At 45.9% G+C, this 15365-nt stretch overlaps 1 protein-coding gene across 3 annotated transcripts in view; it reads left to right on the top strand.

Annotated features, from left to right (window-relative positions):
* Positions 1-15365, top strand: part of ACAN (aggrecan) — a 44008-nt gene that overhangs the window by 7743 nt on the left and 20900 nt on the right. For 2 of the 3 annotated variants that reach the window (XM_042876177.1, XM_042876176.1), the window contains exons 2-6: positions 10728-10807; positions 11362-11733; positions 12661-12835; positions 13096-13223; positions 13805-14101. In XM_042876177.1, the coding sequence (XP_042732111.1) occupies positions 10738-10807; positions 11362-11733; positions 12661-12835; positions 13096-13223; positions 13805-14101 (1042 nt within the window). In that variant the 5' untranslated portion in view covers positions 10728-10737. The remainder of the gene's footprint in view (positions 1-10727; positions 10808-11361; positions 11734-12660; positions 12836-13095; positions 13224-13804; positions 14102-15365) is intronic. The other variant, XM_042876178.1, reaches the window with a different exon arrangement.

The raw sequence follows: 15365 nt of genomic DNA, 5'->3' as shown, positions 1-15365 counted from the left end.
ATGCTGTTCTGTCAGTGTCTGAGCGTGTTTGCTGGTTTGAAACACTTTGCTAGGCAGTTATTTCCCCCACAAGGGCATCTGTGTTGGTGCCTTTCGGTTCCCTCAACATGTGGGTACCGTTGGTTTCAAACTGTTCCACATACCTCTGGAAAAACAACATTTTCTGTTGCCTTTACAGAATGCTTCACCAAATGGTGGGCAACGTTTTGGCTCTCCTCTCAACCACGTCTCATACACAGGAATTTATTTGCCTCTCAGAAAACTTTGTATTCCCATTTAATTGCTGTTCTGGTTTCGTCCATTCCTCACTTTCTCTTTTTGAAGGGATGATGTATGGACTTTGCATAGCAAACTAGATTTGGACTTAACAGCATTGTCTCTCCGGATGTCTGTGGCTTGTGTTAAGGTTAAATTTCTTTCTACAGCTTGCACCTCACGGAATGATTCCATATTTCGTGTAAGAACCTTGTTTTGATTCAGGATTCTCGTGGTCTTCCCAGATTCACATTTGTGCTCTGTAGATTCGGTCAGCAGCATGTTTTATAGGTTGCAAGATTATTGGGCAGGATCTGTTGTCTCTTGGTGAAGGGCCAATTCAGTGGAGCCTTGAGGTCTGAGTTATAATGAAAAGATTATTGATATGCATTCACTGACCCCAGCCTGCAACTAATTTTGGAGAGACCAGTTGTCTCCATTTTACTCTCTCTTTCAGTGCCATGTCATCATGGTTGCTTCCGAGGTATCACCATCCCACTGCCCATTAAGACGTTGTCCGTGTGTTGAGAGAGCGTTTTCTATTTGCACAGCATACATTCAAGTCACAGAGTCAGGCTGTTATTAAAGGGCAGTGTTTCTATTCTTCAGGCTAATTTCACCATGTGTTGAAAGGGAATAGGCCATTCGTTGTGGCCCGTTTTCTGAAAGATGCTGAAATCTCCCTCAGCGAAAGAACAAAACAGTTTGATCTGTTTCTAGACTGAACATTAAGTTCCATATGACTAAAAATTAATCTTTTTATATTTGCTGCTAATTTCAGAAACTTCTTTTTGAAGAGCTTTCTTGGAGTGGTTTTCAACTGTCCCAAAATGGGAATCTCAGACAGGGGACTGAAGCCCACTGCTCGTTATTCCTCCCTTTCACTGAGGGTCCTCTTTTCTGCTGGGTGGATGAATGCATCACACAGAGGTTCACATGCGCCTTTCTAAAGAGTCAGGACAATTTCACTTTTCTTCACCTTGCACCTTCCCTTCCAACTCCCCATCAGCTTCATGAGGAAGGACTGAAGCCTTTTGAGGTCTCTGATACATGGACCAGGCAACACTGCTCAGCTGGGAACTACTTTCCTGTTATCCTTGTTTCAGTTCTTTTGTTTTCCGCCGTGCAGTTTGGCTTGGTTCAAAAGCATCACTGACGTAGAAACAAAAACCAAGAGAAAGATTTATTTTCTGCCTGGATCCCCAGTTTCTTTCTGTCCCAAAAGCACAGACCAGGCTGAACCAAAGGCAGGAGTTATCGTTTGGATTAAGTGACCTGACAAGCAAAGGCTGTTCAGCAGGACTGCTCCTAGAAAAGAGAGCTGAGCGTCCCTCGGTGTCCCCAGTGTGGTGAAATCCCCTTGTTATGATGGGACAGGGCAGATAGCTCCATTCCCCAAAAGGAATAGAGCTATAAACAGAGCCCTTATTGACTGAGCCAGGTGAATTGAGTTAAACACACACTGTATGTCTTGGCTGGGAGGGAAGAGGACACTGCATGCCAGAACAGCCTCCTGGTATGTGAAAGGTTTGAGCATACAGAGAAGGAAGGAACTGTACAGGGACGAAGGGCAACTAGGAGCTGTGAGATGGCGTCAGCTGGATATTGGGTCAATATAAAGGAAAAAGAACCTGGGTGAAGAGACAGCACAGGGAGATTTGAACAGATTTTCAACATCCATTCGGGAAACCCCATATAGTGCTTGGGAGCACTTATCTATATAACATTGCAGGCATTTTGGTTTGGTGATGCAGCTCTTGTCAGAAGACCTCTTAGATGGCTGCTGTGCTACAGGAATAAGAGACCTGATATAAAAGGTGACATTTCTAGCGTGGAGAGATGTGTGAGTAGTTAGGGGCCAGTGTTAGCAGAAGCACCAAACTCTTCCTGACCTCTCAGCCCATCTTTACAGTCTGAATGTGAGGTCTGTGGTCTCAGTACCATTTGTCAGCTGGAAGGCAAAGCAGGCCCAGCGCCTCCAGATCTAACGCTCATAGTGAAAACCTGCTCCAACATGTTGGTAAAGCCTCTTCAGCATAGGAAGAGGTGTGTAAAATCCTTCATCAGCAGCAGCAAAATCCATGGTTGCACTGTGGCTGGGGGCTCGTGTTGCTATTGAAAAGGGTATCTGAAGTCTTTGGTGTAAGCTGGTGATTAGAGGCTTGTGAATAAAAGAGGAAGGGCTCCTTCTCTCCCGGGAGACTCTCTGCTTGCCTGCACAAGGAATACACACTCTAAAGAGTCACAAAGAGTTGGAGCATCTGGAAACAGGAGCAAATAATAATCTTTTCTCCCTCCCTTGGAAACGAGACTGATCTGCTGAGGAGGAAGAGAGTGCTTTGTGTCAAAAAAATTAAATAAATCTGGAGTTCTGGGGAAAAAAAATTGCCAAGAAACTGTTAGATTTCAAAAGTTGCAGATTGTTTATGGCAAGTAGTAATGTTTTCTTGCACCGCTCGTAGGAGGACTCTCCCCTTCCCAGCCAGTAAGCAGAAAGTCCCTGGACCTCTCCCATGCCATTTGCCCTTTTGTCTCCTAGATCACCTCCAAGAGAGGAACAAGTCGAGATTCCACCTTCCTAGCAAAACTAAGCTGTGCATGTCTTGAATTTATGAGACAGGAAATCTATTTGGGAAGAAGGCTAGATCTGAAACAGCCTCATTTAAGTAAATCTAAGCACAGTGTTTACACAATGTCTGGAATTAATGCAGAGAAAACTTTCAGGTGCCAACTTTGGAAAGAGAAAATGGGGAGCAAAAAGAGGCCAAAACTGAACCCGTCATGAAGCTAGAAGCTCTTCCTCCAGGTTGGATAGGAGGTTGTTTTTTTCCACAGTCAAGCACCGAGGGTATGCAATGCATTGTAAAGCAAAGACCAGATAGGAAGTGATTGCCCACTTGTCACCTCTGTGTCCGTGGGATGGTGGTGTGAGGGTGGTTGGTGTTATCAGCTGTGTGCATTTGCAGCATGGACGGTTTCAGCAAAAGTCATGATGTTCAGCAAAAGGAGGTATCTTAGATAGGAGGTAATGGCAGCCTTTATATCCTACATGTGGTGCATATTCACATGTGAATGCAAGCCAAGGCTACGCACAGTATTACAATGATACCAACCAGGAACGTGATCACACTCCTTGTCGTTAGCATGACTCAAAATGCTGTTATTGCAGAGGCCCTAAAGCCATGCATGCCACATGAAATCTAGCTCTCCCCTCAAATCTCTTAGGTTTGTTCTGTGATTTTCCATGCTAGTTTGATGTTTTCTCTACCTTGAGCAAAAGGAAAAGTCTTCATAAGTTGTGAAGCTGATATGCCAGGGACCAGCTTCAGGATGTCTGTTCTGGCCCTGCCCAGTTCCTCATTAAGTGAATTTTCACACCGCATTTCCAGGGCAATTTTGGGTAGCAGAGTATTAACAGATACCAGACTTGGACAGTAACTAGTAAAGCCAGCAAAGACCTTTAGGCTTATGTCTCTGTGCCTATGGCTTCTGTGCTGAAACAAAATCCCACAGGCACAAGCGAAGTTTCAGTCTACTCATAAAACAAGTACAAAGTCAAATTCTGTACAAGTAAATGTTTCCAGCATAGCATGTGCACCATTCATGCTCTCCAGCAAAGCAATGAGCCATCCCCCAGATGGAGCAAATAGCTGCTGTCCACCAGCTGAGCTTTACTTCTTTTCTATCTCACAGCAACTGCAGAGAACAAGCGTGCCTGTTTAGCACTCACGTCAGAAAATGTTGTCACTTGGAGAGCCTGTTCTCAGACTCCTTGGAACATGGCAACTTTCACACGTGACGTGCTGGAAGCTTCTGGTGTCCTGGGTGCCTTCTTCTGTGTTTTGGTGGTTTTGTTCCATGTGTCTCAGAGAGAATTGCTCAAGGCTGATGGCAGGTCCACCAAGCACCTGCAGATCGTTACGTACGTTCTCTAGGTTATAATGGCTTACATGCCTCTGCTTCCAAAAAATAAATAAATAAATGACTGGGTGACAGTCATTTCCACAGATGACATATCTAGGAGGAAAGACATTTCCAAGTTCCATTTCTTCTTGTGGGTTACATTCCTCCTTGCATGCTGAGGGATGAGTACCAATTACCACTGCAGTGCAAGAAGAACCAGGTCCTAAGGAGGCTTTATGAAGAGCATAATCATCCTCTCTTCTCTAAAAGCTGGACTTCAAGTTGGAATGGTGCTCCAGGCTCTGCTACTTGAAATGACTGAGCCACACTATGAAGGTTCTCAGCCAAGACATCTGTTTCACCTGGACTAGTGAAAGTTTTGAGTAGGAGCTTCAGTGAGCCTCAAAGGCTCATTGTTCCCTTGAATTTAGAGGCTCTGTGTGCTGTTTAATGCAGCTCTTGTTCCATATTGAGCAGACAGAGCATGGCAGCTCTACCTTAGTGCCGATGCTGTACCTTGCGTGAGAGACTCCAGCTGTTGTCTCACCTCAACAGACATGTCTGCCCTTTCAGGGTCAGGAAAATTGCCAGTGTGTGTTGCAAGTAACAGCCAGCTCTGGTTTTTCTGTGAGATCAGGTTGTTTTTGGGTGGCCGATGGCATGGGCTTATGCTATTCTGGAGCAGAAGGCCCATATGTTCGGCTTACTTCTGATGGAGAGGTGCTGCTGAAATTAATGGTGGTGTAGTGTAAAACCAGTATAAATTAGGGGAGAATGACAGCCATTCTGTGGTAGTTACCAGGAGAGAGAGAAATGCTTCTAAAGCTTTTTGTGTTCAGCTGAAGGTTAGTTGCAGACTGTATGTCTGAGCTTGGGTTGATAACTAGATCTAGCATTCAACTGTTTAGGTGTTTCTAAGATTTCCTTTGGATTTTACTTGCTGAAGGCTTGTCCACATATCCTTGGCTATTTTGGCTCTTGCTGTAGTATAAGTGCAATGCAATTAAATAAGCAGCCAAATTATAACAGGCTGGAGATTCTACTGAAGGAAAGGCCGTAGTGACACTGAGAAGGGATAACTCAGAACCAAAATCTGTTTTCTGCCTTGCGCACGAAGCACACCTCTCTGCTGTCAGTTTGTCATCTCCTGTGGCAATCCAAGGAGCCAATGCTGCAGAACCGTTGGCGTGAAGGATTCCATCCCTGGATGACACAGTATCAGAGCAGTTATGCCCTGTGTCTTTCTGACTGGGGGAAAAAGGAGGTTATTGTTCTAGGGACGATTTCAGAAACAGAGCAGGCAGGGGCAGCATCCAGGCTGCTCTGTGCATAAAGACCTTACTCTCAGAATGGTTTGGAAGCCAGACAAAATGGAATACTTCTCCTATTTTCTTTACAGCTGAAAAAACATGAAAAATCACAGGAGTGCATTTATTACCATATTTCGGTTCCAAAGTTTGCCTTGTTTAAAAAAAGAAGAAGAAATAAAACGAGTTTTGCCCACCCCCCTCCACCTTTTTTTTTTTCCCCCCTTCCTTCCCTCCCTTTTCCTGGACCAGGCTGAGGTATATTTAACAGAAAAGCTCTCAGTGCTGCACAGAGGCTGGGAACACGCAGAAGGGACAATAAGGTGTTTGTTCATGGAGATCATAGAGCGATGGTCTGTAGTTTTACGTGGGAGAGGAGAAACCACTGTTGGGCAGACATTGGGCACGCTGTCCCAGTAGAGCTGAGAGCCCTCCTGGTGCCTGCTGGGTGATGGTGCCTCCTCAAACCTCACCATCCCCACAGCTGGTGCCTGAAAATAATCATGTTAGATGAAGGTATCCTAGGGAAACTGTTTTCCCTAATGGGGAACAAACAGGGGATGGAAAACCAGTTGAGAAGAGAGAACACAAGGCTAAATAAGAAGTGCTGGTTTTGAGTCTTGTTCAGGAGCTTCTTTATATCCACGGTTTTGAAGGAAATGTTGTCTTTGGAAACGCTCTTATGCCCAGGCATATCTTCTAGTTAATGAGTGGCATTTTATTAGCTGCCAGAAACAATACGTAAGTGTATTAAAGGTCTTCCAAATCTGAGAAACAAGGAAGCTTGAAGTGATTCTTCCAAAAAAAAAAAAAAAAAAAAAAAAAGGACAACAGCAGGATTAAGGGTGATGAAAATAAATTTAATTGCAACAAGAGTGATTAACATGGTATGGAACAAGCAAAGGCCACGGGAGAAACTGCAGATGGGGCTCAATTAAAATAAACTAGAGGAGAAAATGCTTTCCAGCAAGCAAACAAGTTAGACTGCTGCAAATGGGCCATCTGGCTATTTTCCACTGTACAGACTTACTGTGTAGGCACTTTGTTGGACTTTGACTGCTGTGACTTCTCTTTTTCTTGCTCTCTCCAGATTCTTCATTGCTTTGAAAAGCTGGGGACAGGGTTGGAAGAGTGAGGGATTAAACCTGTCTGCACATATGTGCACACTTTGCTCCACACACACTTAGGTTCTCAAATAAACATATTTATATGCCAGTTTAGGATAGTCTGCACACAACCTGATACAGAAGCATGGCCTTAAGGAGTAAAATAAAGTGGCAAGAAACTTCAGTAAAAGAGATGGTTGTTCTCTGGGGCAGAGACATACAGAGCCTCCCAGCATTTCCTGACTCTGTCATTTTTGGAAAGGCAAGAGCTTTTCCCGAATTCTTACTGGCCTGGGCTGAGCTAGTCGCTGGTTAGGGCAGGTAGGATAGCTGGGATTTTTGTGGCAGTTTGGTTGGATTATTGCTCTGCTGCTTGGTGCCCTGTGCTGGGATGGTTTTCCTGCTGCAAAGGGATACCTGTGATGTTGTACCACTTGTCCCACCTCCTCCCGTCCTCCTGCCACAAAAGCTGCTTGCTGTAGCTGTTCTCCCAGCAAAAGCAATTAGAGCTTTGCAATAAAGTCATTTGCAGGACTAGAAGGTGCTCTGTAGCACGGACCTTGTAGAAAACATAACATGATCACAGTTCCTTGTGTGTCAGGCTGTGAGCTGCAGAAATGATTCTCTCTTAGCCTTAGGGCTGTCCGGTCTTAGTGCACACCCTAGGGAGAGCTCCACCAAAGTGTCTGCAGAACTTTTCCTCCAAGTGATGTTTTCTACTAGAAGATAAGGAACTTGGAACTGAGTTGAGTTTGTCAGCAATTACCTGTTAGCTTCTATGGGCTTAGCAGCCCACCTTTCGGTAGAAGACAGGTTAGTTTGTTAAAGCCGCCAGATGAAGTTATTGCCAGAAACCTGTGTTATTCATGACACACAGGGGAGAGGCACTGGCTGTATCCCCAGTGTGTTGCTCAGATACACTTCTCTCCTTATCCCTTCAGCCACAGCTGGGGCCATCAGGAGGATCCTGAGCAGGATCGGATAGGCAGTGGAGCTTTCAATCATCAGCTCTGAGGCACATGTTGCATGGTCTGGTTTAGATGTTGAGGAGTGTGACCCGTTTTCCTGAGCTGTGCAGACCACGTCTCCATCATTTGCACTACTGGTGTTGTGTCAGCAGGTTGTTGTCTTTACTTATACTAATCCAGAACTGCCCCTTGAAGCAGCACTTTGCTCATTATCGTGCACTTGGCCATCCCACTGGAGACATGCAAACGTTACAGCATGGAATCTCTGCCATACAAATGGAACAAGAATCAGAGGCACTCCCAGCGCTGCAAATCCCAACCAGTGCTGTGTGCAGGCTCAGGGCCAGATCTCTTTGGCATGCTTACAGGGAGTGTGAAATGGAGATCAGCATTGGAAACAGCACCCTGATGAGTAGGCTGGGTTTCTTACTGGCAGGGAGTCAATGTATTGGAAGAATACACTCAAAATATTATTACTGTGATTTGCTTAACCGCTGCTCGCAGGGAAAAGCATTGCTTCTGGGCTTCTATTGGATAAAGGAAGGTTGGATTTTTTTCCCTGCAGCTAAGCAAGCTGTGAAGATACTGTTTGTCTCAGCTGTTAACTTACGAGGCTATTTTTCCATGTGAAAGATCAGCATAGAGTTTGAGAGAGTCCAGGAGTGCATGGGCTTGTCCCAAAACTTTAAAGGTATGCAAAAATGCTGAGGCTGTTCAAGCTCTTTGCCATGCCTCATGTGTTAGCAGTGACTCATCTGTAACCTGGAGATGTTCTCTAAAATACAGATTAAGCCCTTATCCATCTCCTCCGCTGGCAGCTTACCCCTAAATCTCTTTCTCCGTCCTGATGCCTCTCCTGGGCAGACCTGAGGGATGGCTGGCTTAGGCTGAACAGGAAAAGCAGTTAACTTTACACTATGAGTTTGCCTTCGATTCTATAGGGCTGTTAAAAAGTTTGCATGATATTCATGGTTCTTTGTACTGCCTAGAGCCAGGCAAGATGAATAATACAAGAGCAGAGATTGGAACACTGATATATTTGTATTCATGAATTTTTATATCAGAAAGAATCATTCTGGGCTGATCTCCTGGGCATCTAGACCCTCCAAACTTCACCCAGCTATCTCTGTATCAAACCCAGTAACTTACTTTGCCTAAGCCATATCTTGCAAAAAGGTCTCCAAGTATGGATTTGAAACTACCGAGGGATAGAAACTCCTTTGCTTCCCTTGGCACCAGTTCCAGTGATCCATCAGCCCATGTTTAAAATGTGGGCTTTGTTTCCCGTTTGAATTTGATTGGCATATAGTTCCCAGCTATTAGTTCTTGTTATGCCTCTCTGTTAGATTAAAGAGCCTTTGCTGAGGTTGATGCTTGGACTAGTTGATCTTTTCCAACTTCGTGTTTCTATGATTATCAATATTATGCATCCTCATAGCACAGAACCCCATGAAAGTCAAACCTTATAAAAATCTAATTACATTATGTTACAACCATGAAGGCAGATTTATCAGGCAGACTTAGAATTATACCAACCAACAATATTAAGTATGGAATCTTGATCTGTTTTCTCTGCAGGTTCCTCAGCTAAAATAGCTATGGTACGTATTCTTCAGTGCTTAGTGAACTGAAGGCAGTATCAGATTTTCCATTATTTTGCCTGCAACTGATGCCAGTCAAACCAGGAGGTTCTTCTTTGCGTGTCACTGCTGACTGTTGGCACGGTGCTCTAGTGTTTAGGACCTGCCCAAGTGCTCCAGCACACATTAAAAATGAACATCAGCAGGCCAGCAGTTTATGCAGCCAGCTCTTTAAGGACTCCTGAGTGTGGCTGATTTCATTCTGTTTGTCCATAGCAGATGGTGTTTCCAATTCTTGCTTCTGAGGAGCAGAAGGCACTTCTCTGCCCCCAGACCATCCCGTGCTCTGTCTCTGCTATTGTCCAGCTTCTGGGTGCCAAATCCCTTGGCCTCTTCCGCATCACTACAGCATGACAACTGTCTTTGTTTCCCCCTACTGATGGCCAGTACCATGGCTGTGGTTTGTTTTGTTCCTAGTAAATTGATTATACATGTATAAGTCATTCCTAGCTAAAAGGACACACACACACGCACACACACACACAGCTCCTCAGTTTGTCCTTGAGGTTGGCACTTACAGGCAACGGAAACTGAGATATGTCTGGTTACATAGCCCTACAAGAGCTTCTCTGCCAATGTGGTCCAGAGCCCCGTTCTGTCCTGTTTTTCTCCGGTATAGCTGTCTCTATTAACTAGAGACTTCACAGAGATGCCATTCTGTGATGTATCATGTTGAAATGAATGTGTGCATGGAGGTCAATTTTTCAGCATCAAAAGGCTAATGCTGGACTGTTCAGGAAGAGGGGGTTTTTTGGCCACACATTATGCCAGCGATGCTATTTGGAGGCCCTTTCTTTTAGTCTGATAGGTTATATACTCAGGACGTTCCCTGCCAGCTGGGATCTTTCTAGATCACGGAAGAGAAGTGGCCAACAGGTGACCTCAAAGGAAACTCCAGTGATTCAGAAGGTGTGGTCCATCCTGAGTCACAGGGGAAATGTGGTGCCAAACAGTGTCGTGTTGCTGGAGGACACAGTTTTTACTGGAAATATTAAAACCAACTTCAGCACTTGCAGCTGTTTTATATCTAATGATATGGTACAGAAGAACTATTATGAATGATAATCCGTTTAGGATTAATTTAGTTGGTCTAGCCTATATTGCTTCTGTCATTCAGTGTCTGTAGGATGCTCTTTTCTTTTCATAAGCTTTCTGAAGTATCAGGTTGCTCTGACTAGCTGATGGATCCTGACAAGATATTTATTGTACGGGGCTGCAAGGCCTAGAATTACATCGTATGGATTCCCTATATCCATTCAGGATCCATTTGCATGTAAGTCTATGTATGCTGTCACTGCAGTGAGTGGAACTAAAGCATTGCAACCTTTGCTTTTTCTATTTTATGGGGACAGTTTTCCCTTTAAGGTGTACAAAATGCATCCAGACATCTGGTCCCAGAGCCATGTTGGCTTGGATGGAAGATGCTGGTCATGGGCAGCTCCTGCTGTGAGCTGGTGCTGAAAGCATTGCCCTGTCCCACTGCATCACCCACAGCTCCCCTCTACACATACAGCTGTTATAAATCCTTTTTCCCTGTGTTGTTCCCAGCAGGTAAACTATGACCACTCTACTACTAGTGTTTGTGTGTTTGCAAGCCATCACCACAGCTGCCTCCGCAGAGCTCTCAGGTACGTGCTGCAGGGTGGTAGGAGCCAGCACTGAGCAACGTGCTGCACACTGGTCCCACCACCAAATGGGGACATCCCTAGGTGTGCCCAAGACTTGCTCCGTGTATGCATGGGGCCCTTCTTTGGATGGGTGCGATGCCGCCATCTGTCATTGTTACTGTGCTTGGGAGAACGGGGAGACAGTTCAGTCAAACATGGGTTTGTGGGGAAGTCAAGGGAATTTCAGCATTCCCCCTTCCTTCTGCCCTATCAGTTGTGATCTCATGTTGTGGACAGCAGCCACACTGCAGGAGGCCCCTTCACTCCATTCATCCCCACATTTGGCGCTGCTCCCAACTCCCAAGAGCAACCATGGAGCAAGGCTTGTAGCTTCCATGTTGTAGCTTCCGTTTCTGCAAGGCTTTTTCAGCAGACTAGACAAAAAGGGTACACTTGAATATGTGGGTGTAGGAGGCTCTCAAAGCAGACAGAGGCACTGCAGCATATGGAAGCCCTGGATATTTAGGATGAAGTGCATTACTGATGTAACCCTTGTTTTGTTTGGGAACTGGCAGACAGTAGCGATGGCCTGGAAGTGAAGATACCTGAGCAGTCTCCCCTGCGTGTTGTGCTGGGAAGCTCCCTGAACATCCCCTGCTATTTCAACATCCCAGAGGAAGAGGACACCAGCGCTCTGCTAACCCCACGGATCAAATGGAGCAAGCTTTCCAACGAAACAGAGATCGTCTTACTAGTGGCCACCGGTGGGAAGATCCGGCTCAATGCAGAGTACAAAGAGGTGATCTCCTTGCCCAATTACCCCGCCATCCCTACTGACGCCACCTTGGAAATCAAGGCGCTGAGATCCAACCACACGGGGATTTATCGCTGTGAAGTGATGTACGGGATTGAGGACAGACAAGACACAATAGAAGTTCTGGTGAAAGGTAAGACCCTGCCTTTGCTGATTCCTCCCACGATCTGGCCTGGGCAGAAAGGAGAGAAGGTGCTGCTCTCTTCATAAGCACCAGCCCTTCTGGCCAGGTCACACAAGGCCAAGTGCAGGTGAGCACAAGCCCTGGGCCAAGTATTTATTCCAGCAGAGCAAACAAAACAGTAGAATGACTCATGGCAGAATATGATGCCAATAAACTGACTCCTCTGACAAGGTGAGTTACAGAGACGGCAAGATGATGTTTTGGCAGGAGGTGGAGCTGGATATTCTGGGCCATTGCTCAGAGGAGTGAATCAGGAGCAGGGCTAGTGCAAAGCCTTTTAATTCTTCCAAATACTGGAGGAGAAGTGATGCCCTCAGCTGGACAATTAGACTGTTCTGGATTTTTTTTCCCCAAAGCTCATCCTATTAACAAGTGAATAAAATAAGTACAGTTAAGGTTCCTACAATCCTGACCTTTATCAAGGGTTTTGCTTTCAGTGCAGGCCAGGAGGATAGCTTCCACCACAACAGGAAAAACCAGGAGGCTTCTGCTGGTTTCATGCACTGGAGTATCCACATCACAGTCCCCTCATTGCCTCCTGGTGAATTTTCCACTGAACTGGTGCCAGACCAGAGCATACAGATAGCCATTCTTTGTATAGAGTCCTGTTTATTAAAACAACAACAACAACAAAAAACAAAACTTAGATATCTTCAGAAAATCTACAGACCTTAAGTGGTATGCCTTGGTATAAAATGGTGGACTTTGCAGAGCACATGACAAGTCACCCTTTATCTTAGGATGCTCAAACTTACACCACCAGTACAAATAATTCATTGTTTTTCTCCCCTTTCTTTCAATCCCTAACTCCTTTGGAGGTGAAGGGGCTGGTTGCCCTCCAGCAGACGTGTCCATGATGGCCATTGTGTTTTCCAGGCGTCGTGTTCCACTACAGAGCAATATCCACAAGGTACACCTTGAACTTCGAGAAGGCAAAGCAGGCCTGTATCCAGAACAGTGCTGTCATTGCCACCCCTGAGCAGCTGCAGGCTGCCTATGAGGATGGGTACGAGCAGTGTGATGCCGGCTGGCTGGCTGACCAGACTGTCAGGTAAGGGGAGATAAAAGCCACTTTAGGGAAGGTATTTGTAACAAAGCCACTGCTGGAGTATGGTTGAGAAGCAGTTGGGAAATGCCAAGAAAATCCACAAGTGTGGCTCAACCATGCTGAATCCTGTGTCCCCATTCGTGGGCACCTTGGACTCTGATGTGTTTGGCTTGTTCTCAAGACTGTCACAGGGAAAGCAGGATGCTAGTTCCTCCAGCCCTGTGCTGCTGCCCCATCCTGCTTCTATGCACCTTGTCCCCCAGGTACCCCATCCATCTGCCTCGGGAGCGCTGCTACGGTGACAAGGATGAGTTTCCAGGAGTGAGGACCTACGGTGTCCGTGAGACAGATGAAACCTATGATGTTTACTGCTATGCAGAGCAAATGCAAGGTGATTGGGGGTTCTCACTAGATGCAGAAGCAGCCAATGCTCTGCTTGTGCCTAGTCTAGACAGCAGGGCACAAATGACCTGGAAGATGACAATTTACAGTCGGAAATCACATCCCCCAGCAAGGCCAAATGTTCTCTACATTCTATTTGTAAGACCTTGGATAATTTTAGTGTTAAATGATTAATGCAGCATAGAGGGTGCAGTTGGTCTAGCCTCCCACAGAGCCATGCCATCCCGCGTGTCTCTGACCATCCATTCCAGGATGTGATTTCCAACCATGCACACAACAGGGATCCACTGAATTATTCAGCACATCAGAATTGAAATTGGCCCTTTGACTCCAGATAGTTAAGGAAGTCTTCCTCCAACTAATTTACTCCCTAAGACCCCCTTTATTCTGATCTTTAGAGATAATCACCAACATGAGGCTGCAGTTAAGCTGTAGGACACAGGACTTTCATTTTATCCAGACTCAGGATTGGGAAGAAGATGGAATGGGAATTGGGATTGGGAATTGGGGTTGGGAATTGGGGTTAAACTCAACAGCTAACCCCTGTGCTAATGGATCTTGTGATTGCAGGCAAAGTCTTCTACGCCACCTCCCCCGAGAAGTTCACCTTCCAGGAAGCTTTTGACAAATGCCACAGCTTGGGAGCTCGCCTGGCCACCACGGGCGAGCTGTACTTGGCCTGGAAGGATGGCATGGACGTGTGCAGTGCAGGCTGGCTGGCTGACCGCAGCGTTCGCTACCCCATCTCCAGAGCACGGCCCAATTGCGGAGGGAACCTGGTGGGCGTGCGGACCGTTTACCTGAACCCTGCCAACCAGACGGGGTACCCTCACCCCAGCTCCCGCTACGATGCCATCTGCTACAGTGGTGAGTGCTCTGAGTGATGTCTCCTTGCCTATGTAACGAGAAGGAGCTCCTTGTCTGCAGCTCACTTAACCTGGACATATCCCTAGTGCGTTTCCATCACGGTCTTCACCGATGTTTGTCTGCTGTTTTGAATGGGGATGAGATGGGACTACTCCAATTTTTCTTTCAAAACCATTCACTAATGCAGTCTAGGAGCATGGATTAAAATAATTATAGTAATTCACACAGGCAGATGGGGGAGGAAAGTATTCCACTGCTGGTCATTTTTCATCTCAGGCACTCCCAGGTAGTGGTGTAGTGGTTCAGTGTTTCTGGTCACTGCAGAGCAGCACAGAAGGCACGCCAATAAAAAAGACAGATTGCAGATTACTGTTTCACCTGCCCTCGTTAGCCAGTGCCTCCAAACACTTGCATTCTAGTCTCTCTGTATGATACTTACCTTTATGATAGACCCTCTCTGAACTAAGGCAGAGAAGCTTCTTGCTTCTTTGATTTTTGTTTATTTCTTTATTTATTTTTGCAAAGGTACCTGATCTTGGGCTCTTCATGTATTCATGTTCAGGTAGGAAATAAAGAGTCCCAGAAGTGTATGGATGTCTGTCCGAGTAGCAGTTCAGGAGATGTGGAACAAACCTCAGGTGCTCCACGTAGAGGACTTTGAGTGCAGGAGATGGAAGCAAAGGAAAAAGAGAACGGACCTGACCCTGTGTAGCGCTGTGACGCAGTGCAGGCACACATCTGAGTGTCCATGCTGGGATAAATCAGAGTGCAGCAGCCTCTGGCAAAATCGTGCCTGGGAAGTGCAGAGCGTCCCCGCTACGCCCTCTTTCTCCTGCCTGCACTCTTCTCCTTGCAGCAAGGAGAGGACGAACGCAGCTGCGCACGATCAGCTTAGGCAGCCAGAGGGGACAGCATTCATGTAGAAGTCCTTCTTTACAAAAATAGTATGTTCTGAAAGCCCTTTCATTCAAACCAATTGTGCCCAGATATAAGTATGATCTGTACATCAGGAGGCTCAAGTATCTGTCCCTGTAAAAGCTCTCAGGCTTCTTGGTATCTATCTATGTGACCTGTGTTCCCACAGCACAGCCTTTCAGTTATCTCAGGGCATTCATTCAAAATTGCTGAGTACAGCCAGTCCTTGCTTGAGCATCTCTGGCTAATTTATTGAATCCTTTAAGATCTGAGAGGTACTGGCTTAAATGAAATATCAGGAAAATGGAATTGGAAATAGAGTGGGGACAGCAGTATTATGGGCAAAGCC

Source organism: Lagopus leucura, unplaced genomic scaffold (assembly GCF_019238085.1).
Source record: "Lagopus leucura isolate 7727_CA_CO unplaced genomic scaffold, USGS_WTPT01 Super-Scaffold_100015, whole genome shotgun sequence".
Classification (NCBI taxonomy): domain Eukaryota; kingdom Metazoa; phylum Chordata; class Aves; order Galliformes; family Phasianidae; genus Lagopus; species Lagopus leucura.
The sequence above is the reverse complement of the archived record's forward strand: the minus strand, read 5'-3'. Positions and strand labels throughout refer to the sequence as shown.